The 24883-nt window shown below is 45.8% G+C and overlaps 3 protein-coding genes across 7 annotated transcripts; 1 reads left to right on the top strand and 2 right to left on the bottom strand.

The window, feature by feature from the left end:
• Positions 1-3391: 3391 nt before the first annotated feature.
• Positions 3392-4548, bottom strand: LOC120646812. The gene has a single exon (XM_039923294.1). The coding sequence runs from the start codon at positions 4408-4410 to the stop codon at positions 3745-3747; it is 666 nt and encodes a 221-aa protein (XP_039779228.1). The 5' UTR covers positions 4411-4548; the 3' UTR covers positions 3392-3744.
• Positions 4549-5602: 1054 nt separating this feature from the next.
• On the bottom strand, positions 5603-14632 carry LOC120646813 (phosphoinositide phosphatase SAC7-like). Of its 5 annotated transcripts, none has more exons than XM_039923298.1 (19): positions 14324-14632; positions 12686-13059; positions 12514-12605; positions 12274-12331; positions 11775-11831; positions 11545-11578; positions 11332-11412; positions 11062-11168; positions 10837-10923; positions 10640-10717; positions 10172-10242; positions 9984-10082; positions 9143-9242; positions 8479-8587; positions 8308-8380; positions 7671-7764; positions 6981-7073; positions 6742-6808; positions 5603-6017 (listed from the first exon to the last, which is right to left on the bottom strand). In XM_039923298.1, exons 2-19 carry the CDS (start codon positions 13046-13048, stop codon positions 5887-5889), a joined length of 1794 nt encoding a protein of 597 aa, XP_039779232.1. In that variant the 5' UTR covers positions 13049-13059; positions 14324-14632; the 3' UTR covers positions 5603-5886. The 5 variants fall into 5 exon arrangements, 4 of the variants coding, with proteins under 4 accessions (XP_039779232.1, XP_039779231.1, XP_039779230.1 ...); XM_039923297.1 differs by lacking the exon at positions 14324-14632 and adding an exon at positions 14002-14279; XM_039923296.1 differs by lacking the exon at positions 14324-14632 and adding an exon at positions 13359-13979.
• Positions 14633-19523: 4891 nt separating this feature from the next.
• On the top strand, positions 19524-23090 carry LOC120648211. Its single transcript, XM_039924948.1, has 5 exons — positions 19524-19616; positions 19711-20998; positions 22324-22352; positions 22771-22900; positions 22960-23090. The coding sequence occupies exons 1-5, from the start codon at positions 19524-19526 to the stop codon at positions 23088-23090; spliced, it is 1671 nt and encodes a 556-aa protein (XP_039780882.1).
• The last annotated feature ends 1793 nt before the right edge of the window (positions 23091-24883 follow it).

A 24883-nucleotide genomic window follows, 5' to 3' on the forward strand; every position in this document is an offset into this window, starting at 1 on the left:
AGTAGCTTTTTCGTACCTCGACCCGGTGTCACTGACATGGGCGCCCGGGAGGGTTCCGGATTTTATCTTGGCGCTTTGGGGAAATTTTCCTTTTTCATCAGTGGACAAGCAAAGTGGGACCCGTAAGAAATAAGAAGTCGGCTGATGTCAGTTGAATCACAAGATTTAAACCATGTTGCGTTATTTAAAAAAAATTGTTACTGAGACTGAAATACGATAAGATAAATAGTTTTAAAGATTATGAACCTTACTGTTCGTCGTATATTAATATCAAAAAAATTGATCCAAGGTTCGACGTATATTAATTTTAAGAAGATATAATTGACCCAGCTAATAGACCGGACCCAAAAATTGTACAACAAGAACACCTAAAACTATACTAGCAACTATGACCGATCGGATTGAGACATCGAAAGACGCCACACACTGGTCAATTGGAATGAGGCATTAACGCGATCTCACCGCCCAAGCTTAAAAAACTACCCGATTGGATTGGGACATCAAAATGAGCATCAACTGAACTCCACCCGATCAGATTGGGTCATCAACACGAGCCTTCCTTTTGGGGCCATCGCCTCCGGCCAAACTCAACAACTTGAAGCACAAGAAGAAGCCAGGTGCAACCGGCCACACCACCATGGCGCCACTGGCACCCCTACTTGGACCATTCAAGCCACCATGGCGTCACCAGCCATCACCGAAGCAAACCGTCGCAGGCCACACCACGCCACCACGGCATAACCGAAGCAAACCCTGCAGCTGGCCGGAGTTGGAAGACACCATGACAGCACTTTCAATAAGCTAAACGGCTCCCAAAAACTTCGCCGTCATCTTGCCGGCAGATTTGATATGACTTTTACTGTACTTGCCCACCTCCCAAACGAGCTAAGCATAGAGCCCTCCCGCTGAGCCGCCCACCAAGCCTGTGCACTGTCTCCTCGTTTGCGCGTGTGCAACTCCACCCTCCATGCCCTTGCTCCTGCGCTGGGCCGATGCCGGCCGGCACTGCTCCCGCACGTGGGCGCCGCAGGACCGCCTGCGTCTGCACCCGCAGCTGTGCGACACCTCCCCGGACCGCTTCCGCACCAGCACAACTATTGCCCCGCTGATGACCTCCTCGTGCTCCCGCCAACTATCCGGCGCTGCAAGCCACCTCGCTGCCCCGACGCACCGCAACAGGCCACCCACCGCTGAAGCCACTGCCGTAGCCCCAGATCCGGGCACCAGTAGCCCAGATCCATTGCGTTGCCAGCACACCGCGGCTCGGCACCGATCGGCCGACCGAGTGCCGCCCCGCAACGGCGGAGCACGCGGCCAGCCAGGGCGAAGACCTCGCTGCCGCCTTCCTAGGAGCTGTGCGGGCTTCCCAGCGGACCCCCGGCGGTGTCAAGGAGAGAGGAGGAGGAGGTTAGGCGGCGGCGGAGCCTAGACGGCTGCCGAGTCGCCCCATGCGGTGCCTGAGTGGGGAAATTGAAGTGCAATATGAGCTTAGGTCTTGTTTAGATGTAAAATTCAAAATTCCAAAATTATCTTGTAGTACATGCATAGAGTATTAAATCTAGACGAAATAAAAATTAATTGCATAGTTTGCTTGTAAATTACGAGACGAATCTAATGAGCCTAATTAGGTCATAATTACAATAAATTATTACAGTAAAGCTATAGTAAATATATGTTAGTGATGGATTAATTAGTCTTATAAATTCTTCTCATAGTTTATAGACGAGTTCTGTAATTAGTTCTGTGATTATTTTATGTTTAATACTTCAAATGTGCAAAGATTCTCTTTCAAAATCTTTACTAGAGGCATCTAAACAAGGCCTTATTTAGGGAATCAATTTGATTTTTTAGATATAAAGCTAATCTAAGTTCTTGTAGCAGGTCTATCTTTTATGTAGAAAAAAGCTGCACTTGTTCCTAAATTTATCATGAAATGTCAACTAAATCCAGGAACTTGGAAATACAAATAAGGGATTGCAAACTTGTTGAAATGTATCATCTATGCCTAAATCAATGAAGGCGCCCTTATAATTTTGACTTGTATCATCTCCACATTGACATACCATATCATTAATCACAGGTGTATTTAGGAACTCTAGGCGTAACATATTGACAAATTTTAAGGACAAATATGTACACTGTTCATATATTTAACCTTACTTTAAAAATAAAATAAAGAGATTCTGTCGAGTTTGTATTGTTTCCGCACTCCTCCGAGTTCCAACCAACAGAGCCATAACGAACGGACTTGACCAAAACAACCAAGCAACCGATCGGCTCAGCTGCTGTTAGGGTTAAAAACGTTGAGAAAACTCTCTGTCTCTGATTCTGTTTTTTTTTCCGAGAACGGAAAAGACGGACGAGAAAACGGAATAGATATTACAGGATATTAAGAACGGAATGTATTGATTGGGAACATGCCGATTATGATTGGGAATCAGTAACTCAAATCGGGAATATTGACACATGTAACCACTCGAAACATTTAGCTCGACACAATAGTTACAACCATGCATCATTCATATGCAAATAACACAGAGAATAGTAAATACTCCCTCTGTTCCAAAATGTAGATCGTTTTGGTATTTTTAGATTCATAGTATTTGCTATGCACCTAGATATAACATATGTCTAGATCGTTTTGGTATTTTTAGATTCATAGTATTTGTTATGCACCTAGATATAACATATGTCTAGATACATAACAAAATATATGAATTTAGAAAAGTCAGAACGACCTAGATTTTAGAATGGAGAGAGTAGATGTCAGATGACATTAGCACTTCAGCACATGAATACAGGCATGCATCACATCCATATGCTAGAACCAAAAATGGCAAATTGCAGCGGCTGTGCAGCCACAGCCGCAGCGACGGAAAAGGCTGAAGCGAGCGTATTTGTGGACATTAAACTTTGGCCAAAGTTAGAGAATTCTGACTTATCATTCTGTTTGGTTGGTAGCTGGTGCTGTTTTGTTGGGAAAGAAAAGTACACTGGTGTTGATTTGGTATGAGAGAAAAATACTACTAACTGGCTGCACCGAACAAAGTGAATGAAATAAGGACCAAGGGCTCATTTATCCAAGAAATAATATGATTCAGCCATGTTTGTTTTCGTTAAGGTACAAAAGTAGTGTCGGAAAGGATAAGATGAACATGACACATCGTGGAGCTCATGTCGAACCAAATATCGTGATCAGACTTGGCCAACTCAACGAAATTTTGTATGTTCGCTACTGCATGACACTTGACACATCATTCGTGTCGAGTCATTCTAACCGTCTCTGCCGGCTCCATACGCGGCTCGTTAGATAGTTGGGTAATACGAACGGAAACGGGTACAATACAAGACGATCATTTTAGCACCCGGTGGAATTCATCTTGGCTGGAGGTCATACCTCTCCTACCAACTACTAGCACAAACATCAACTTGGTATTACAAGGCAGCATCAACTTCAAAATTCCCTTGGGCCAGCTCTCCATCAAGAACCGGGAATTTCGCAGGATTTCTTTCTATAGGAGCCAAACAAATCGCTCCATGCAGCATTGCTACCATAAAATCCTTGCGAAATTCCCGTGTTCCAGACCGGCAACTGCTGCGCAATGCAGCTTATGAGGCAGACTACATCTATTCTTCAGCAAAAATTAAGGTAGGAAAAAATTTGTTGTCAACACAAATATATAAAAAAACATCTCTGGTATAATTATGTGTTTTTTTTGGAAAACCGGTATAAGTATGTGTTGATCACCTGGACTTGGCTTTCTTGGAGCACAACATACCCCCAACCAATGAGATCCCACTTCTCTGCTTCTTGTGCTTCTTCCTGGCTGCCTCGTTTTTGTTGTTCTTGGTCTTCCTCCCCTTCCCGTCTCCCTCCTGGTCGTCCTCGATCATCTTGATGGCTAGCGCCTCCGACAGGCTCGGCAGGTACTCCAGGCTCGCCATCCACTCCTCGCCCCGGCTCTCGTCCCACCGGTCGCTGCGGACCCGGCCGTGGCCACTGTACTCGTCTTCTCCGACAGCCGCCGCCGGCGTGCCTACGCCGGCCACCTCCTTCCCCTTGCCGAGGCCGGAGAAGACGGCCAGGCCCCTGCTGAATTGCGCGCTCAGGCTGGACATGGCCCCCTCCATCTGGGCCTGCCTCTGCCTCAGCTCCACCAGCTCGCCCTTGGCCTCCTCCAGGTCTTCCTCCAGCTTCTTCAGGCAGTCCAGCTCCAGCACCATGGACGACGAGGCTGCCGGAGGCGCGCTGAGCTTGACGCTGGACTCGCTGGTCGCATTGGAGCTTCTGTTGTTGCCACCACCGGCGTACCTCTCTCCAAAGGCCTCGACGGCCTGCCGGACCGACTGGAACGGCCGGGAGGTGTCGACCTCGGCGCGGCTCGCGGCGGTTGCCTCCATGACGACCATGGGTGAGGGTGCTGCCACTGCAGGTCAGGACGAGATCACTGGTGGGAACCCAATGCAAAGGATGTTGAAGTAGACATGGTTCCCGGGCTTTGTCTTGGCTTCTACTTCAAACACCAACCAGTAGCGGCAGCAGCAGAAGAATACAGGCCTTGTGTCATGGTCAAGTAAAAACCGGTAGAGGGGAAGCACTTGCCACCAAAGGGTGTGTTTAGATGCCCCAAAATCCCCCCCCCCCAAATCCAAATTTTTCATCACATCTCCGTCACATCAAAATATTAAATATAGCAAATGGTCCATGCATGGAGTACTAAATGTAGTTAAATAAAAAAATTAATTGCATAGTTTTGATGTACGTTGCGAGACGAATCTTTTGAGTCTAGTTAGGTCATGGTATGACAATATTTACCACAAACAAACGAAAAATGCTACAGTGTGCTACAGTGTTCAATACGACTTTTCGTATCCCCTTTTTACTCCATCTAAACACAGCCAAAGGCACACGAGCGTGCAGGCCGGACAAGTTGCTGGGGCAGAAAGAGCTGACAAGGCACAGTAGAAATGCAGAACAGATGCAGTTGGCATACTCGACCAGACACTCGAGTTTGGCAGATAAAATGCATTTCCACGGCTTCAGCAGGACGTCAAGAAAGCCAACGAAATTTATGACCGTTTGCAGGGGTTGGATGGAGAAACAGGTACTGCATTTCCACGGCTGAAAACATAACTGACGAGCCATGTACGGGCAGCGATTTAGTCTGAATACTTTAGGCCATGTACGGGCAGCGATTTAGTCTGAATACTTTAGGCCGTTGTAAACGCAAAATGTAGCATCGCTGTTTATTTACAAAACTTTTTTTCACAGATGTGTTGTAAATCACGAGACGAATCTAATAATGCTAATTAATCTATGATTAATCAATAATCAACGGATGGTTCCTGTAGCATCACTGTTGCAAATTATGAATTAAGTAGGCTCATTAAATTTGTCTCGCGATTTACAGCCCATCTATACAAAAAAAATTGTAAATAGACTTCATTTAGTACTTCAAATTAGCAAGATTCCTTCACAAAATTTTGCGTTTTTGCATTTACAGGGGTGGGAACTAAACATGGCCTTATTATAGTGAGCAGTGGGTACAGCTCCCTCAGTCTAATCCCAGTCATTGCTGGTGAAACTGTCAAGAACTCCAAGTGTGTCAAATCAATAAATACACTGATAATTGCAAAAGGCATGTTCACTTGTTTTTTTTTTTTTTACAAACGGATCCTATTAAGCAGATCATGGCACCCAGGACTACAGGAATTAAAAGTTAAGAGAGAAGGAAACAAAAGCTTGTTACAAAATGGAAGAAAACTTATCACAAAGTGTTTGCGTGCAAAAACATGCAATACATATTCTTCACAAACCAATGCGTCAACAAGTTTGATGAATGATGACAATCTCACTTGATGAGCCAAATGATTGCTTTGCACCTATCAATGGCGTGACTGGTGAAACCGAGGTCGATTAGTGAATGTTCGACCATTGGCTCTGACAAAATGTGTGATACCAATACAAAGACCAGCCCACAGAAGTGACAGCAACAAGTGGTGAACATCAGTCCGGGCTGCAAAGGTAATTGAGGGAAGTTAGGGGTGTACATGGAGTTACAATTTCGATCAACCTGAATAGTCTAGCTCCTTACAGGTCAACACATATTAGGATAGCTAACTTAAACAACATTGATAGATTTTGACTTTACAAATTTCAATTCTTCAAACATTAATTATATACAACGAAACAAAACAAAAAGGTTCTTAAAATATTGATGCAGTCTAATTTTTCATCCTCAACTTCAGCCGTTTACTTCACATCCCCAAAATGTCAAAACCAGCGTAAATCACATCTCAAGGCTGATTTCATGGGCGCTAATTGTGTGGTCTCGCAAATACAGTCAGTTTTTTAATGTTAACCGGCACGTAATCAACTTGACCACACACCCATTAAGTTGAATGGTAGCACTCACTAATCCATAAAAAATGAGAGAAGGAAGAAATGTGTGTGCAAGTGATTTTTTTTGTTCCATTGGTTGCACTTATATTTAAATACTCAATGCACTGCATAAACAAAACATCAAGGTAGCACCATTGAGCAGTAAATCTCTTTCCAAAGGAATAAGCCTAAATGGAAGACTTTATGGATTTGGTCCTTTATTTAATGCATGGATTGGATGTGGATAGAAAACAGACAGCAAATGCTGCTTTCTGCCAAATTACAGGAGAGTACTGATCAGCACAAATTTATAGCAGAATACTAAACAATATTTCTTTCAGCGGAGCCAGAATCCTTACCATGTCTTAGTGACATCATCATGAACATCAGAGCTCCCATAACCAATGCAAAAGCAAGGCGGAAGGACTGTAAAGGGAAAAAAAATACATAAGAGACAAATTCCAGAAGTTGAACCAGCTGTTTACACCCAGAAAAACATTCAAAATGTGAATTATTTCAGAGAAATTCCCATTAGCAATTCGAAATGCGATAACTTTTATGTAAAGAGAAAGTCTAAGCTATAGCGAATTGTACCCACCGCATAACTCTCTAGAAGTCCTCCTTTTCTTGGCACTGCCATGTCTCGACTAACAGATGTCAAGTAATGCCCTTGAAGAAGGTCCATGGCATCCTATGCAAGATAATAACCGGGGCAGATATTTAATTGAAGGTAAATTGGAACAAATTGAGTTAAATTATTTAGCTTGCACGATATTTGTTAGATTGTGGACAGTCTGAGACGTTAACAAGCAGTTTTATAGAGGATGCATTGTCTGTTACCACACAAATCAATTACTCCATCCATACTCGAAAAGGAAGTTGTTTTGGACAAGGTTTGGGTCAAACATTGGGAATATAAATCATGAATAACTTTTAAGTTGTTGAGTTTCAAAATACAAAAATCATATGAATAGATTTGTCTTAAAAAATACATTCATAAAATATAAATATATCACTTGGTGATAAATATTTTTATAGAAATAAGAAGTCATAGTTAAGCTTTGGAGACCGTGTCGCTGTCCAAACGACTTTCTTTTCGAGTATGGAGGGAGTATGCAACATCATGTAAGCTGCCATAACTCAGCATAAATTTCAGTAATTTATCACCTAGGCTTAGCCCCCCTGCAAGAATCGCACTGGTGCTAATATATCATTAACATGAAAAATCTAATAAGTGAAGTCATAGAGAGTTGACATTCGGGATATCATCGACAAAATCAATGTTTACCTGCTTAGTCCCATCAACAAAGTTATTCAAGTAGTATCTAGCAAGTGCATTCCGCAAATCATTCACAATTCCCTGAGTAGTTCGCTTCCCATACCTAAGAGACGAAAACAAACATAAATATTGTGAAAGTTGCCTAGAATAAATAATACAATATTGCAGCTGTCTTTTATTTTAAAATACCCAACTACAAAACAGAATGAACATAAATTAACCATCAGTAACCTATGATATATACAGAAGAAACCATAGTACTTAGTATGTACTCGATCAGTCTAATTATTATTCTGGGACCATCTTATGTTCTGCACTGACATTTACTGGTATGATGTAGACCTTTCACCCGATGACTAGTAAAACACATCAGCTTTACAGTAACCCATTATCTGGATTATGGTGGTATAGAGATTCACATCAACAGTGGACATGGGGTTGTCAATTCTTCATAACCCCAAAAGCATCTCATAACTATAAGTTCTTAGGTTTAAACAGATTTGAGGTGATAAAGATAACTAATGTTCTTATTTGAAGTAAAAATTGGAACTAGGTCCTGTTCTTGCTAAGAAAACCAAAGGGGAGGGACTACAAATACAGCAAAAAACACTTTAGAAGTAAAGTAGAAATTTGTTCTACAAATTACCGAACAAAATCTCCCTTCAGAGCAGGAGTTCCGGAGTACTGAATGCTTATTGCATCTCCATGGTTTGCCCACACTGAAAACAGGACTCGATTTACTCCAACAACATTGCTTATAAAAAGGAATGGAAAACACAAGAACCCAGATTAATTAAATGGTGAAGATAATACTCACAAACTTTGTAGTTTGTATCAAAGGCTGGGTGGTTGCTTATTGTATCATTAACACCAAGAACTTCTATCCGTTGGAGTTGGCTCTCCAGAATTTTTCTCCCAATCATGCTCTGTTTAGGTATTGTTAGAATTCAATTCAGATATATAAGTGAAAGTTGAAGAACCAAAAGAGAACTAAAACCCAAAAAAGAGTAATAGTCCGTCCTAGAAGGATGTATCAACAAATAGCACAATGATTGACTACTATGAGTCTATGAAGTCAGGGCATGGGATTCTTACTGCATCATATGTCTGTTTTAGAACAAATAATCTGAAACCAAATGAAGAGTACAACTTAAACCATATAATAAGTATCAAACATGATGTCCTAAAAGTACATCAATTATCCAAGTATGCCAGTTTGGAAATGATTATAACAGTTCAAAAGAGACATTTTTTGCAAGTTCCGCATCTGTTAGACAGTACATGTACATTGCAATACAACAATAGAAGGATGATGAATGCCCTTAGCCAAACAACAAATATTTCTCAACTTGGTTTAGAAAACAAAAAGGGATACCACTAGGTTTAATTGGATGGCTAAAATGGTATTGCATAGGCATATTATTTGATTAAGAATAACTGCAGAAGAAAATGTGAATGTGATAAAGCTTGGAAGTATGTACCTGAGTCACATTGGTGCGATCCAAACAGTCTATACAATTTGTTCTGACAGTGCCAGTCTGCTCCTCAATTTTCTCACCTTTATCATTTATAAGGAAGTACCTATCAGACAACTGTATTAGAAAACCAAGTTGGAAAGGATACATGAGTCTTTGGAGACAAAATATAAAGGAATATATCACTAAGATATACAAAAAACCTCACTATAGATGATGATAATAAGCCAAAAATGGAATGGCTAACACATTGTGACTGAATGCACTTCACTTTTCCCGCTTAGCCAGGATCTCGAATAAAAATGGCATACCCAGTGCTGAAAGCTCCCACATAAAGTGGGATCTGGGAAGGGAATTTGTAGGCAGCCTTACCCTCATTTTGAGTGGAGGCTCATTTGAATCTGGGACCTCCAGGGCACAAGTGGAGAGACTATCACCAATGCCAGGCCCACACTTCAGACAGGAACTCGAATACCACAAAATCTATAAAGTAGGTCATTAACGCATCTGTACTAGCACTCCCTCAAGGTTCAAGGTAAAATCTTAAGTGGCAACATGCAAGATTTGATAGCTTTTGCTAGAAAAGTTCATTCTACATCAGGCTGGTTAGCACGAATTCAGCCATTGACCACTAGATTAAAGAACTAATAACCCCCTCAAGCCAAGTCCTATGCAGTTCGTCTTGTACGCAGATTTGATGTGCAACTAGTGGTTGACTGTGAGACCAAAGTATATTTGATGGCTGATTCGGCCCCCATATAACAATGTTCCTTTGACAAATTGCAAGACTGTACAAAATGATAAATGGTATGGCATGAAGTAAAACTATATCAGTTACTTAACATACCTATGTTTCTTAAGATAGTCTTTGATCTGCTCATACAGCTGAGAAAGGCGTTCAAAGTGAATATGACCACAAACTCTGTGGAAGTCAAAGTGCACATATCTGCAAGACATAGGCATGCAAACATATTTGGCCACAACACTACACCATAGGAGCAGTAAGCAATCCACAGCGGAGAAAGAAATTGTTACCTTACATCTTCACTGAGAATAGGTTCAATAGATTTTGCATATCTTTCACGGAGGCGACCTTCACCGCCACCCTAAATATCAGAAATCAAACAAGGTGAACAATCACATGGAAGATAGAAGAAAACCAATAAGCAAGAACCATAAGGGTAGATGCAAAAGTATACATGCAATCAAAATGACCAATCTGAACAAATCATTATACTACTATATGCAACATAAGCATGAAGGAATAACTGTAGTACACGTTGCAATATGTCCACTTGGGAAGAAAATAATGCAAGTATGCAGGACCCATATCTGAGTTCAATCCTTGATATGAAGAATCATTTGATTTTGGAAACCAGACATCTTACTGAGGATCAGAGCCCACAAATAATGGTTTTATATGGAGCAAATACTCCTGACTTTCTTAATTTTGGAAAGTCATAGCACTAATGTTAGTTCGAAGTTCAAGTGCAGTATACTTACTGTATTGACAAGATCTACAGCCAAGACAGCTCCATATTTCTTTTGCAAATCATGAAAGTGCCGCTCAAGCACACGAGGCTGAACAATAGAAAGCAAGATTGAGTTATAAAATAAAATAAAATAATGAACACAATTTGTAGTAACAAGGTAAAGAACTAAACAAGAAATGATATAAGACATTATATAAGAAAGCTCACCGCCTCCTCCTGTCTAACAATGTCAAAGCTAGGTTTATATGTCAAATCAACAATCTGCTCCCACAAGAATGGCATAGAACCTCGAACCTGCAAAACATATAATTTGTCAAGGTATTTGGAATATGTATATAACAGCTAACTAATTAAGACTGAAGCACAACATAATAATGAGGCAACCAAAAAGCAATATTAAGTGTAGATTTCAAATTGTGAGAAGAAACCTACTTGCACATACGATGCTGTAAATCCTTTTGACTGCATTATCTGCTCTGTTTCAACAAAGTTTGCAGCATAACCCTCTGCATCAGCTCCTCGTCTCCACATGCGAGTGCCTTCAGAAAAACTCATGAAGAAATCATAAACGATTGGGTTTCGCAAAAATGAGAAGACATGATGCAGTTAAAACTGACCATGCACAGTAATAACATATTTAACTAAAATATTAATGAAAGTAAGAAATGTGAAAAACTTATTTTGATGCATAACGACGCTCACCTATCCTCCGTGTACACCTACGTGCAATCAGGGTCACATTTACCTTTTCTGAGCCAACTTCTGCATTTATGTTTTGAAAACCTGATATTCAGTTAAGTTCCATAAGTTCACAATAAAACATGAACAAGGAAAAGTTGAATCGACATTTTAATAGAACACATCTTATGTCGCTAGTAGTGCCCTAGTTGAAATTTCATGATATGACAAGGATACTGCCTTGAATTACTGGCAATAAGTACTGGTTCAGCTGTCAAGGGAGAAAGGAAAAAAATCAGAATACTGGATCAGCTGCCTTAAAATCCAAAGTGAAATGAACTAAGGTCTGGAAAGGGAAGATAGTCTAGGAATTTTACGGATTAAATCTGAATTTGAACTAAATACTAAGGATTTGTACACCAATCCCTGATATCCAAACAGGCCACCAAAAGATTTATTGATCTTACCTTGTTCTCAATTAGAGGTTCCAACAAGTAACTGTTCCATAGAAATCTTGGTTCTGCCTGAAAAGAAAGCACAAGATAGTAATACTAAGCACGGATGCTGAAACACTATTGTGAAAAAGCTTAAAAATCAATTTTACCAAGTTTAACTCAAGTAGACTGGTTTCTTAGTTCCCACACCACACTATAAAAGTTCTACCAAACATTAACATGCACATTTTCCATGTTGAAGGATGTGATTACTCAGAATTATCTTGTGAATTCGCTGCATGCTACAGAAGTCATTAGCCATTACCAATAGCAGAATGGCAAACTTGGAGACTAAGCACAAACAGACAGTTCAAAGTTTGTTGCCATAGAATAGTCAGATCATGGCACTCAATGTAAAACTAACAGTAGCAACTAGCAAAGGCAACCGGTAAGGCTAAGCAGCAGAGGCTTCATATGACAAGATATAGTGGATAGAGATACTGTCGAGTTAGAAAAGGAGATGGAAGCAAACCTGTCTCCACAGGGGAAGTGATTTATATTCATCACCAAGTTCATGTAGCCTTTGTGCACTGGATTAGAACAGACAAAAGATAAGCCTGTGGATTACAACAAATAATACAGGGAAGTTCATAGTACTAAATTAATTGAGACCATGGATATTCCTTAATAACTTTCTCTCTGCATTCAAAAGCTAAATGCTTCAAGGATGGAACTCAAGAATGTAACTGAAAATGTTTAACAAGATACTCACGAGAGAGTAAGGTTGATATCATAGGAGAAGTGAAGGCCGATAGTCCTCTCTGCAGCATCCAGGAGTTCCGAGAATTCACTTTCCATTTTTTTCTGCCAACAGTATATTTGAATGTTCAAAGGGAATATTTATAGCAACAACTTAACAGGGTACAGAGGAAGCGATGACACACCTGTTCGGCTGAAGTTGTGTTGAGTGCATTGTTGCAGGGAAGAACTTTTAGTCCTGTCACTTTAAAAATGGCGTGTCCCAAGTAGGATCCCACACAATCACGGTCTGTGATCACCAGAAAATATGATCCAACTGCAAGCTTGAGCACTCCTATCACACCATAAACTATTTGAACTTTAGGTGTCGATGATTCACGCAGCGGCAGTGCTTCAACCAGATTCATTGTTCCATTGGATCGGCTAACTGACAATAACAAGTCAGCAAGGCCATCAATTGGTTCAAATATATAACAGTCAGGAAACTCCCAAAGCCTCAGTCTTGTATGAAGTTTAGATGGAGGGCTTCCATCGTTTGTCCCATCCATGGTGGGATAACCTGAAATAATTGGTGTTACTGATGGTGGTAACTGGTAAGAGTAACAATCACATGCAGATTTTCGTTAACAGTACCAGTCAAATTTATTTAAAAACACTTCTGTGGAGGTAATTAGCACGGAACAGGTTGCCGGGAAGACTATGAACTGGAATTCCTCTTAATTAAACACTAACAACTGAAATGCCAGTGTTGTACTGTCAATCATCAGAGCAGCGTCCTACTGGAATTTTGCGACACAAATATGTGTATTATGGCTCCAACCACCACCCGCAATGGTAAAATAAATAGACAAGTCGAACCTTCAGCACGGGCAACTTTCAGATGGCCACGAGCAGGCGCACAAGCAAACAAGCGGCGTGTATCTGAGCAGGGAAGATGAGGTCTAGCATGACTGCGATGAAACCGAAGAGATCTACAGCCCCGTGTCCTGCTATGAACATGATTCGCGCGAGGCGGGCTGGCTGGAAGAACGCATCCTGTAACTAGAGCAGCACCGCTGGCCATTGGCCCATAGCCAGATATCTAGCGTCGGAGATCTTGGGCCATCAGCAATCTGGGTGCTTGTCTTATCCTATATAGGTTGTTGGAGACAGATCAGGGTCCGCTGAGCTGAGAATCAAGAAAGTAACTAACTGGTCAAAGATCCCCGCAAAAAACAGGCCCTGCTCGCTTTAATGATTTAATCCGAAGCCCCGAGCTTGCATCACTCGCTGGCACAAAAAGGAGAGGAGAAACCCACGCCGTCCGACCAATCACAGGGATCGACAGATAACTCGCGGACCAAGCAACAGCAGTTCTGTAGAAATTAAGCAGCGCGGCGCCCGCGGCACCCAATCGAATCTCCTACGGCCGGGCTCACCGCGGCGACGTCGAAAACCCCTCCCCGTGCACCCGATTCTTAAGCGACGAATTCAGTCAGGTTGAAAGAGAAACGAGCCGTACCGCGGCAATGAGAAGGGTACCGTGCGTGCCCCCCTGCTGTGGCTAGCCGGTCGCCCCGGATCGCTGGGAGGTTCGCCGCGGGGCTCCGTTCGCCGCTCTACAGGTCGTTCGAGGCGGGCGACGCGGAGCTGGACGGGGGCCCACAGATACTACCCGCCTCGGAGCTGGACGGGGGCCCACGGACACGGACACGGAAAGCTACGCCCGCCCCACGATCTATCTCGTCTTTCTGGATGCCCCCACCTGGGGCTGATCAGCCCAGTCAGCCCAGCCCAATCGCCTCGGAGCTCATCCTTGAAGATTAAAAAATGAATTGCCCCACCTGTCAGATGCCCGAACGCCCGTCGTCGTGGGCGCCGCCGCCGCTCGCTGCTGTTGCGCGCCGTGGAGGCAAGGACAAGCGGCAGGGGAGCTCGCCACAGTCGGGGGCGAGCGCCCGGGGAAGCTCGCCGTCACTGCCCGCCGCCGGGCCGCGCCGCCTCCGCCCCAGCCCCAGCCCTCGCCCAGCCGCCGCCGCTCCGCCTTTCCGAGCCGCCGCCCCAGCCCCCACGCAGTCGCCGCCGCTCCGCCCAGGCGCTGCGGCCTGTGGGGGTTGGATACCGCAGGGAAAGAGAAAGAGAGAGGAAGATGAAATAGAAAGAGAGAGAGGTCGAAAGGAATCGGAGTAAATGATGAGCCTGCCGCTGTAGTTTTTTTTTTTTTTTGAGGGAGCCTGCCGCTGTAGGTGGAGGCCACCACATGAATGCGGACTGGAATTGACCGCGAGATTGTTTACGAACGGGCGACGGTAAAACCGGGTTTTGCCGCAAATCTGCTGGATAGACTCGCGCGCCACAAGCCCGCGAATCGCCGCAATTCAGCCCGCAATGCGAGGCCCAACAGAGCTGCGGAGCCCGCAATTCGCCGTTGTACTGCAGCTGATGGATTAAAAAAAAACGATTGGGCTTTGAATCTTTGCAGCAGCCGAACGCTGCTTGGCTGGGCCGTGCAGCTGAAGCAGCAGCCCGCCACAATAATCTGAAGTGAACGGGCCCATGAACAGCCTCCCCTTTTTTTTTGTGGACTAGTTGAATGCCCGTTCATTGCTACAGGAGGAACAAATTCTCTCTGAATAGGAAAACTCTAACAAACGACCTGTCGCGCTGAAGCGCGACCGCGCGACGCTTCAGCCCACCAGGCCGCCGGCCTTTCCTCCCACATCCGCGGCCTTTTCTACTAATCTGTGCCGATCGTTACAAATAGGCCAAAATAGATCGGGACGAGCCTCCTCCCAGAACCAACACCAGCAGCAACGAGTGGAGAGGGGCAGTTGCTCGGCGTGGCGGCGGCGAGGAAGAGGGGAGATTGCACGGCGGAGATCCATGCCGCGGTAGGGAAGTGGAGGGTGGCGGCGGTGGGAATCAGGCGGAGGAAGCTACGGCTTGTGCGGAGGAAGTTGCCCGATGCGCAACAACCCACGGCAACAAATCGAGGTGAGCCTCCCTCCTCTGCTTTGCCTGTACTCCTGTGCTACTTGTGCTCCTACGCTACCTATTCTGCATGGGCTCCTATCATACCTATGCTTCCTTTTGCTGCTCCTATCCTGTGATGTAAGTACTGTTGTGTTAATTATGTTATCTACGATCCTGCACGAGGCTATTTTTTTATTTCCCCTCTGCGATCAAGGTGTTGTATGTGCTCCTATGCATACGGTACTTTTACATCTCCTTGCTGAAATTGAGGTGTTCTCGTGGATTAGAACTAGCACTCCTATAACTTTATTAGAATCTATGGGGATTAGATTAGAACTCACGGGGATGAAAGTCCATTTTGATCAGAATCTCATGTACATATTTCCGAATAGAAGTCACGTGAAAGTTGTAGATTGATTTTTGGAGATTAGAGTATGCAATTTTTTAGGATTACAACTCATGTCAAACTCATATAGGAGATATCCATTTTTGGGGATGGAGATGTAGCATATGTATTAGTACAGTTTTTGTTAAGAAACTGGTATAAAAAACTACTATGCCCGTATGATGTAATGTCTAATATAAGTCTAGTATAAGTCATAGGCCACGTCTAAATATGTAGCAACTTAATTAGAGGTAGATTTTTATTTTTATCAGCATGTAACAACTTATTCAGAGCATACAATTTTTCGTTCAGAAGCCACTATGCATGCATGATGGAATTCCTTCTTCAGAAGCAACTAATATAAATCATATGTGATAGGTCACATTCAAACATGTAGCAACTTAATTAGAGCTAAATTTTTATTTGGACCAGCATGTAGCAACTTATTCAGAGCACATGCATTGTTGTTTTCATTTATTTTTGGACCATTTTGTAACAACTTTAATGCATACATGTACTCATGTGCTGCCTTTGCTTCTTATGCTTCTGTGTTGTTCTTGCGGCCTATGCGCCTGCGCAACCTGTGGGGCCAGTGCTCGTATATAATATGATTATCTTTTGCATCTTCCCCCTACTATTGTGTGTTGGAAATTGAGGTGTTATAGTGGATTAGAACCTCGCTCTTGTGGTACCTTGTATTGCCTGTGCTCCTGTAATTAGATTAGAACTCATGTGCAGAGATGAAAGCGCATCTTGATTAGCTTATTGTATTTTTTTAAGTTAAGAAACTAGTTTTTTTAGAACTAAGATGCATGAATGATGAAATTTCTTCTCCAGAAGCAAGTGATATAAGTTATAGGCGACTTACAAACATGTAGAAACTTAATTAGAGGTATATGTTTTATTTGGTTCAGCAAGTAGCAACTTACTCATAGCACGCACTGCCATTTTTTGGTTATTTTTGGAGAGTAACATCAGTTTTTTCTAAGAATACTAGAAGTTGGTTTACCCGAGGTGATTTTTATTTTGGATCAACATGGCAGTGCCATATCATCAGTGTACGAGTCAAATATTATTATTTTTATGTGTGGCAACTTTTACTTATCATGTGCGGATGTCTAAAAAATTGATTAGATGCTGCTTTTTTCATACTTTTCTAGCGGTAGTGACATGTGGCATCATAGAAACTATGCAATATATTATTGTGGTTCTTACCATCAACCTATGAATAAATTATGTGGCAGCTTATACTTTTTCCTCCAGCAATCTATATTAAAAATTGCTCTATTTATACAGTCAAACAGAACTTTTAGAGAGCAGTTTATTTTTGGATCATCAAGTAGTAACTTATTGGACACATACCCTGCTGTTTCTTTTATATTTGCAGTGTCATGAGCAACTTATGCATAGTATAGCACAAAAACCTACGTAAAAAATCATCTTCCAGTAGATGGGGATACTCAGTTATATCAAATGCATTTTTATACTTTTTCTATTTTTTCGGCATGGTATGGAAAAGCAAACTCCAAAGTATTGATGAAGATTTCAAATGTGGGAGACATCATTTACAATTTGTACCAACAACCTATGTGGTAACTTTGTTGTCTTTTTTTTTACCACCAACTTGTATAGAACATGTGTAGCAACTTATAGGTAGCAACTAACATGCACCAAACTATGTGGCAACTTCTGGTTCTTTTCTCCCCTCACCAGCAAAAACTATTTTATGGTCAACTTATTTTCTTTGCACCTTTTCCTTTTTCAGGGTGTTAGGAGAAAAGGGCTAGCAAAACCGATTGATCTTGGTGAACCTGGTTTAAAGACCATCATAAAGGACTAGTGCTTATTTTAGATTTTCAAAGGCAAGAGAGTGAGCTCACATGATATGTTGACAACAATCAGTTTTATATTATGCTACATGATTTCTATGTATTGCATATATTGTAAAACATTTTATTCAATACAAGTTCCCTCACATGTTTACATAAATTGTGATATGAAATTCCAAATAGTTGCTACTCAAATCCATATATAACTTGGTATATTGTAATAACATTTAGTTGCTTAACAATCTATATAAGTTGATACAAGAATTCTATATTAATTATACAAGTTATCACATTGGAAAACATAAGTTGTTATGCCCATTAATATATTCAAAATAAAATATAATTTGCTACGTGATCTATATAAGTTACTACTATACATATAATATAATTTGATAGTTTTATATGTTGTTACTTGGTGAACAAACAAATTGATACATATGCTCAACATAAGTTGACAGTACTATTATGTAAGCTAACTTATGGGCAAGTTGATTGTCTTCACACTAGGTAAGTTGATGTGGTACCAAAACAAATAAGTTGATATGTTGTCATTGTATAAGTTGATACACTTAAATTGATATATCCTATATATATATACCTAAGTTGTTACATAACATCTATATAAGTTGTTATTGGCACTGTACACAAGTTGCTAGTATAAATAAAATGTTCTTAAAATATATGCAAAGTGGGTCTTATTTCGTAGGTCTCGTTATAAGGAACACAAAGTCGAAAACGGAATAAAAATCGGATCTCGTATGGGAGAGATATTATCATTTGAAGAACTACAAAAGCATAAATATATAAACATGGAGTGCTATCACCCACCTACCTCTCACTTGCCACGTGATTTGATTGTCTTGTACTGCATGACGTTAAATTTAAGTTACCCCGTACGAATGGAAGGCGGACAAGGTCGCGCCCTCGCCTATCGCGCGACCTATCGCGCGTTAGCGCGGTCCCTCTGAATATGAATGGGCATGGAGCCATACATAGCCCGCAGCGATCATACAATATTTGAAAGACAAGAATAGATAGCCACCTTGACTAACACATGCTTGTCACCAAAGAAATGAAGAACATAACAAAGCCATGTGGGAGTGGGACTACCAAAACTTGACCTGTTTACCCATAAATTTGTCTAGTTATTTACATAAATATTAATCTCTCTTTCATTTATTGAAAAAATATTACTATTTTATTCTACCCTGCACCGGCAACATCATCAAAGTCGTCGTGGCCCCTCGTGTCTCCCTGATGACACAAAATGAATATTTCTCACTTCAACACATTCGAGCAAAGCTCTTGCTCCTTCATGCACAAACGGATGAGGATCCTCAAAATCTGACAGTAGTATTCCAATCATATATACTTCATACAAATGCTTGAATAAAGCAATATGACTAATAGAGTGAGTAATCCACCTGCAGGAGGAAATGTTGGTTTCATCTGGGGAACAACTGATTGGCACATCCAAATATACTTTAAGTTAACTTTTGCATATACCTAATTCATGTTAGAAGATTGTAGTCGCCCTTTATGGGCTGTGCTTGGGCTGGCCCTCTGGGCCTTGGGCGCCTGGCTGCTGCGCCAGCACTAGGAGATATGTTAGGGTTGATGGTTTAGGCAAGGATCCCTCTGATTGGCTCTCCCCTGTTTCTATAAGCCCAAGGGTTCCTTGCCTATATACGTGTACCTCCTGTATACCTCTTCATCAATAAATATACAATTCCTGGCCATACTTTCCTTCATGGTATCAAGAGACTGGGTTCCTCACCCGCCTCGCCTTCCGCTGCCCTAGCGCGCCTCCCCCGACTGCGCGCGCGCCGACTCCTTGTCGTGTTGCTCCCCCCTCCCATGGCCGGGACTCCACCTTCCTCCCCTACCGCCTCCGCCAAAGCTTGTGCCGCCCAGGCTGAGGCTGACGCCAAAGCCAAGGCTGCCCGTCAGGCAGCCCACGATCGCGCGACCGTGGCCGAGGAGGAGGCTGCTGCCGCCGCCCGCGACCGCGATGCCGCTGCGGCTCGCTGGCGCGATGCCCTAGCGAACGCCGAGCGTGAGCGCGCCGCTGCGCCCCCCCTCTGACGACGAAGACGACGCCAAGGAGGACGACAACGCCGGCGGCGGCCCCTCTGATCTGCACCAGGCCTTGCTGCTGCACGAGGCCGCCGCCATCATCAACCTCCATGCACAGGCCGTGGCGGTGCAGAACATCCTTAGTCTGATCTCCGTCGTCCTCGACGTCTCCTCCGGCAACTACACTCGTTGGCGCGACCAGTTCCTCCGCACTGTTGGGAAATTCTCCCTCCAGGGACACGTCCTCCTCGAAGAACTAGTTGCCACCTATCTGGATTGGGCGTGCATGGATTGCATCGTCAAATCCTGGATCCTCGGCACGATCTCCAACGACCTCGTCGACACCATCTCCTCGCGGGGTTCCACTGCTCGTGCCGCCTGGGTTGCCGTGGAATCTCAATTCCTCAGCAATCGCGAGACCCGGGCGCTCTACCTCGACGTCCAGTTTCGCGGCTTCACCCAGGGTTACCTCTCCATCACTAACTACTGCAGGTGCCTCAAGCAGATGGCGGACGACCTCGGCGATCTCGGCGAAACGGTCATCGACCGCACGATCGTCCTCAACCACATCCGTGGCCTCAACGAGTGGTACGGCAACATCGGCCTCCATCTTCGCCACAGGCACCCGTTCCCCTCGTTCCTCGAGGTCAAGGACGCCCTGCTTCTGGAGGAGCTCACCCTGAAGCACCAGTCCTCCACGCCCGCTGCCTTCGTCGTGTCTCACGCTACCGCCCCCGTCCAGGCGACGACGGGGGGCGGCAGCGCCGGCAGCGGCAGTGGGGGCTCCGGGGGCACCTCATCCAAGGCGTCCAAGAACCGCCGCAGCAAGTGCGGCGGCAAGAAGGACGGCACCGGCGGTCAGGCCGGCCAAGCCGGCCAGGCTTCCTCCGGCTCCAAAGGCGGCCAGCCGTGGCCCTCTTTCTGGAACCCCTGGACCGGGTCCATCCAGATGTGGCCCGGCTCCAGGCCTCCCCTCGCGCCGCTCCCTCAGCCGCGCCCGCCCCAGCAGCACCTACAGCAGCAGCAGCAGGCGCTACTGGCCTACCAGCAGGCGTTGCTCACCTCTCCGCCACAGCAGCAGCCTGCTGTCTCGTCGTCTGCTGCCTCCACCATCACAGCTGGGCAGTGGGCGCCTCCGCCGGGTTTCTACAACCCCCTCTCTGGTCTCCCTTCATGGGACCAGCAATCGCTCGCGTCCGCCTTCAGCATCGGCACACTGAACCAGCCACAGAACAACAACTGGTATTTCAACACAGGTGCATCCTCTCACATGACTTCCTGTTCATCTGCACTGTCTCATTTTGTACCACCTCAGGGTCTCACACCTTCCTCCATTGTTGTCGGTAATGGTTCCCTCTTACTTGTCACGGGTACTGGCTTTACTGATTTACCTGGTTCCTTCTGTCTTAATAATGTCCTTGTTTCATCACAGCTTTTTAAGAATCTTATATCTGTTCGCCAGTTTACTACCGATAACAACTTGCCGTGGTGTGGTAAACCACAGCCGGGTAGCGGAATGCACCCGCCTAAGCCCAGAGGGTGAGTACTCGGGGGTTAGCTAGCGACTAGTTCGATCTCGCTCAAGAACACGATGAACACAACAGGTTTAGAGTGGTTCGGGCCGCCGGAGCGTAATACCCTACGTCCACTGTGTGCTGTATTGCTCAAGACCGAAGAGTTGGAGCTGAGTCCAGCGTGCGTTTTGATGCCTCTGTGCAGCGAGCGCCTCCCCTTTATATCTCAAGGGAGGCGCGTACATGGCTGCTGGGTCCCCGACAGGTGGGCCCAATGATATAGTATAAAATAATGTACTATTCATACATTATGGCGTCGCAGGCGAAGGAGATCTCTCTCCTGGATTTCCTTGCCTGCTCCTGGAATCCCCTGTTCAGCGTGTCCAGGCGCTGTCTTGTCGAAACGACGCCAGGCGTAGCAAGCGGCGTCGCCTGCCACGTAGCTGTACGGGCTGTGTAGCTTGCGGCATATGAGGTATGATGGAAAAGTGTCGTGCCATCGTATCCAATTAATGCAGTAGACGGGCTCTTCGCGGGTGCGGCGCAGGCGGTTGTACTGTGTACCTCGGTAATACGCGGTCTACAGTGAGGACTGACAAAGTCTGCCCCGCGAGTCGCGGCGGCAGAGCACGCCTCAACCTCCCGCATTGAATGCGGTGGGTGGGCAAGTCTTCCAGCGGAAGACTCGCGCCCGCGCCCGCGGAATATGTGGTGGCTCCGAACCCCCCGGTGGTATGTTAGCTCTACGCGCGTGGGAGGTCCGAACGGGCGTGAGGAGGTCCCAGACCCCTATGGGAGGTCCGGGATCTCGGTGGTTGGCTCGGCGCTTCCCTTCCTCGGGGACACGTGGCGCCTCCGGACCCGTCCCAGAGCGGAGAGCGGATCCGGGGCCGTTGGCCCGGTGAGGTAAGAGCCTGACCTGTGGCCCCCGGTTGCTCCGCCTTTTACCGCGTAGTTACGGATGACTACGCGGGTCCTGCCTTGCTGCAGTAGAAGTGGGTATCCCTGCTACAGGGTACCGACACAACTGTTCTATTGAATTTGACCCTGCTGGTTGTTCTGTGAAGGATCTCATGAGCAGGAAGCTGATCATCAGGTGCAATAGTTCGGGCGCCCTCTACCCGATGCACCTTCCTGCTGCTCACTCCTTGGTCGCCACCTCCTCCCTGTCGCTGTGGCATCGTCGCCTCGGACACCCTGGCCGTGAAGCTCTCGCCAAGCTCGCCTCTGCTCTTCCGACGTGTCCCAGTGATGGCGCCTCCTCCCTGTGTCACACATGTCAGCTTGGACGCCACATCCGCCTCCCGTTTAGTGCATCATCGTCTCGTGCTTCCAATAATTTTGATCTCATACACTATGATTTATGGACGTCCCATATTGTCAGTGTGTCAGGCTTTAAATATTATTTGGTCATACTCGATGATTGCTCTCACCATTTGTGGACGTTTCCTTTACGCCTCAAGTCTGACACGTGTTCCACACTGACCAGTTTCTTTGCTTATGTGCGCACCCAGTTTAACGCCACCGTCAAGGCCATCCAGTGCGACAACGGCAAAGAGTTCGATAACTCTAGCGCCCGCATCTTCTTCCTGACCCATGGTGTTCACCTGCGCATGTCCTGCCCCTACACCTCCGCCCGAAACGGTAAAGCTGAGCGCATCATTCGTTCCACAAACAACGTCATCCGCTCGCTTCTGTTTCAGGCGTCCGGTTCCCCATCCTTTTGGGTCGAGGCACTCCATACGGCGACCCACCTTCTGAACATCTTCCCCACCAAGACACTCAATATGTCTACGCCACACGCAGCCTTGTTCGGCTCTCCCCCGACGTATGACCATCTTTGTGTCTTTGGTTGCAAGTGCTACCCGAACCTTTCTGCCACCGTCACACAAAAACTCGCTCCCCGTTCTGTCATGTGCGTCCTCCTAGGTTACTCGGCTCACCACAAAGGCTATCGGTGTCTTGACCTTACTTCCAATAAGGTCATCATCTCTCGCCATGTCACCTTCGATGAGTCCGACTTTCCTTTCGCACATCAGACGACTCCCCCATCTACGGCGGACTTTGATTTTCTGGATAGCACTGACATTGTGTCGGCCCCCATAGGACCGACACAACCTCTTCTCCCTGCAGGTTACTCCAGTTGCAGCGCCGGCTCGAGCCCTCAGCTCACCGGGCGCTCCCTGCCTCCTCCAGCGCCGGCGTCACCCCCCCACCCCAGACGCCCGCGCCGGTGGCCGCACTTGCTACACTGCCACGTGCGGCCGCCAGCCCTCGTCCCCAGCCGACGCCCGCACTGCCACGTGCGGCCAGTGTTGGCCCCGCCGATTTGCCAGTCTCCGCACTGCCCCTATGCGGCCAGTGTGTCGCCGGACGTCACCCCTACTGCTCCGACTCCCCGCACAGCCACGTGCGGCCTCCTCGACAGCCCCTGCACCCTAGGCACTCGTCGCTGCTTGGGTGCCCCCGGCGCGGGACATCCGCCTCGTTTACACCCGGCGCGCCCGCCCGGCTCCGCCGCCGCCGCCGGGCCCCTCGACACCGCCACTGCCCAAGGGAGCAGCCGCTCGTGCCCCTGTGGTCAACCAGCATGGTATGACCACACGAGCCAAGAGTGGGTTCTGGATGCCCCCTCGCCCACTGCTCCATGCGACACCGCTCTCACCAATGCCGAAGACCTTCCGCAGTGGCCTCGCTGATCCAAATTGGCGGGCTGCTATGGAAGAAGAGTTCGCAACCCTTCTTCAGAACAACACTTGGGACCTTGTTCCTCGTCCCCCACAGGCCAATGTTGTGACTGGAAAGTGGCTCTTCAAGCACAAGTTTCATGCAGATAGTTCACTCGAGCGGTACAAGGCTCGATGGGTTCTTCGTGGTTTCTCTCAGCACCCTGGCATTGATTTTGATGAGACCTTCAGCCCAGTAGTGAAACCGGCCACCGTGCGCACAGTGCTCTCCCTAGCACTCTCGCAGCACTGGCCGATTCACCAGCTTGATGTGAAGAATGCTTTCCTTCACGGCACGCTCACAGAGACAGTCTACTGTGCTCAGCCTTCAGGATTTGAGGATTCAGCTCACCCGGACTTCGTCTGTCGCCTGAACAAGTCCCTCTACGGCCTCAAGCAGGCTCCTCGTGCGTGGTACAGTCGCTTCGCCACCCACCTGCTGTCTTTGGGATTTGTGGAGGCCAAGTTCGATACTTCGCTGTTCGTCTACCATCGAGGCTCGGACACTGTCTATCTTCTCCTCTATGTGGATAACATTGTCCTGACCGCGTCCTCAGTGGCTCTTCTTCGGCACATCATTCAGGCACTACAGCAGGAGTTCTCTATGAAAGATTTGGGTGAGCTTCATCACTTCTTGGGCATGGAGGTCCAGCGCCAAGGTGATGGCTTATTTCTCTCCCAGCGCCCGTACATGCTTGATACCCTTGCTCGCGCTGGCATGTCCGAGTGTAAGCCGTGTTCCACTCCGGTTGATTGCAATCCAAAGCTCAGTGCAGATGGTGTTCCCGTTCAGGATGCTACAGACTTCAGGAGTCTTACTGGTGCTCTTCAGTATCTGACCTTCAGCAGACCAGATATTGCCTATGCGGTTCAACAAGTTTGCCTCTACATGCATGACCCT

The sequence above is a fragment of the Panicum virgatum genome, chromosome 9K (assembly GCF_016808335.1).
Source record: "Panicum virgatum strain AP13 chromosome 9K, P.virgatum_v5, whole genome shotgun sequence".
In the NCBI taxonomy this organism is placed as follows: domain Eukaryota; kingdom Viridiplantae; phylum Streptophyta; class Magnoliopsida; order Poales; family Poaceae; genus Panicum; species Panicum virgatum.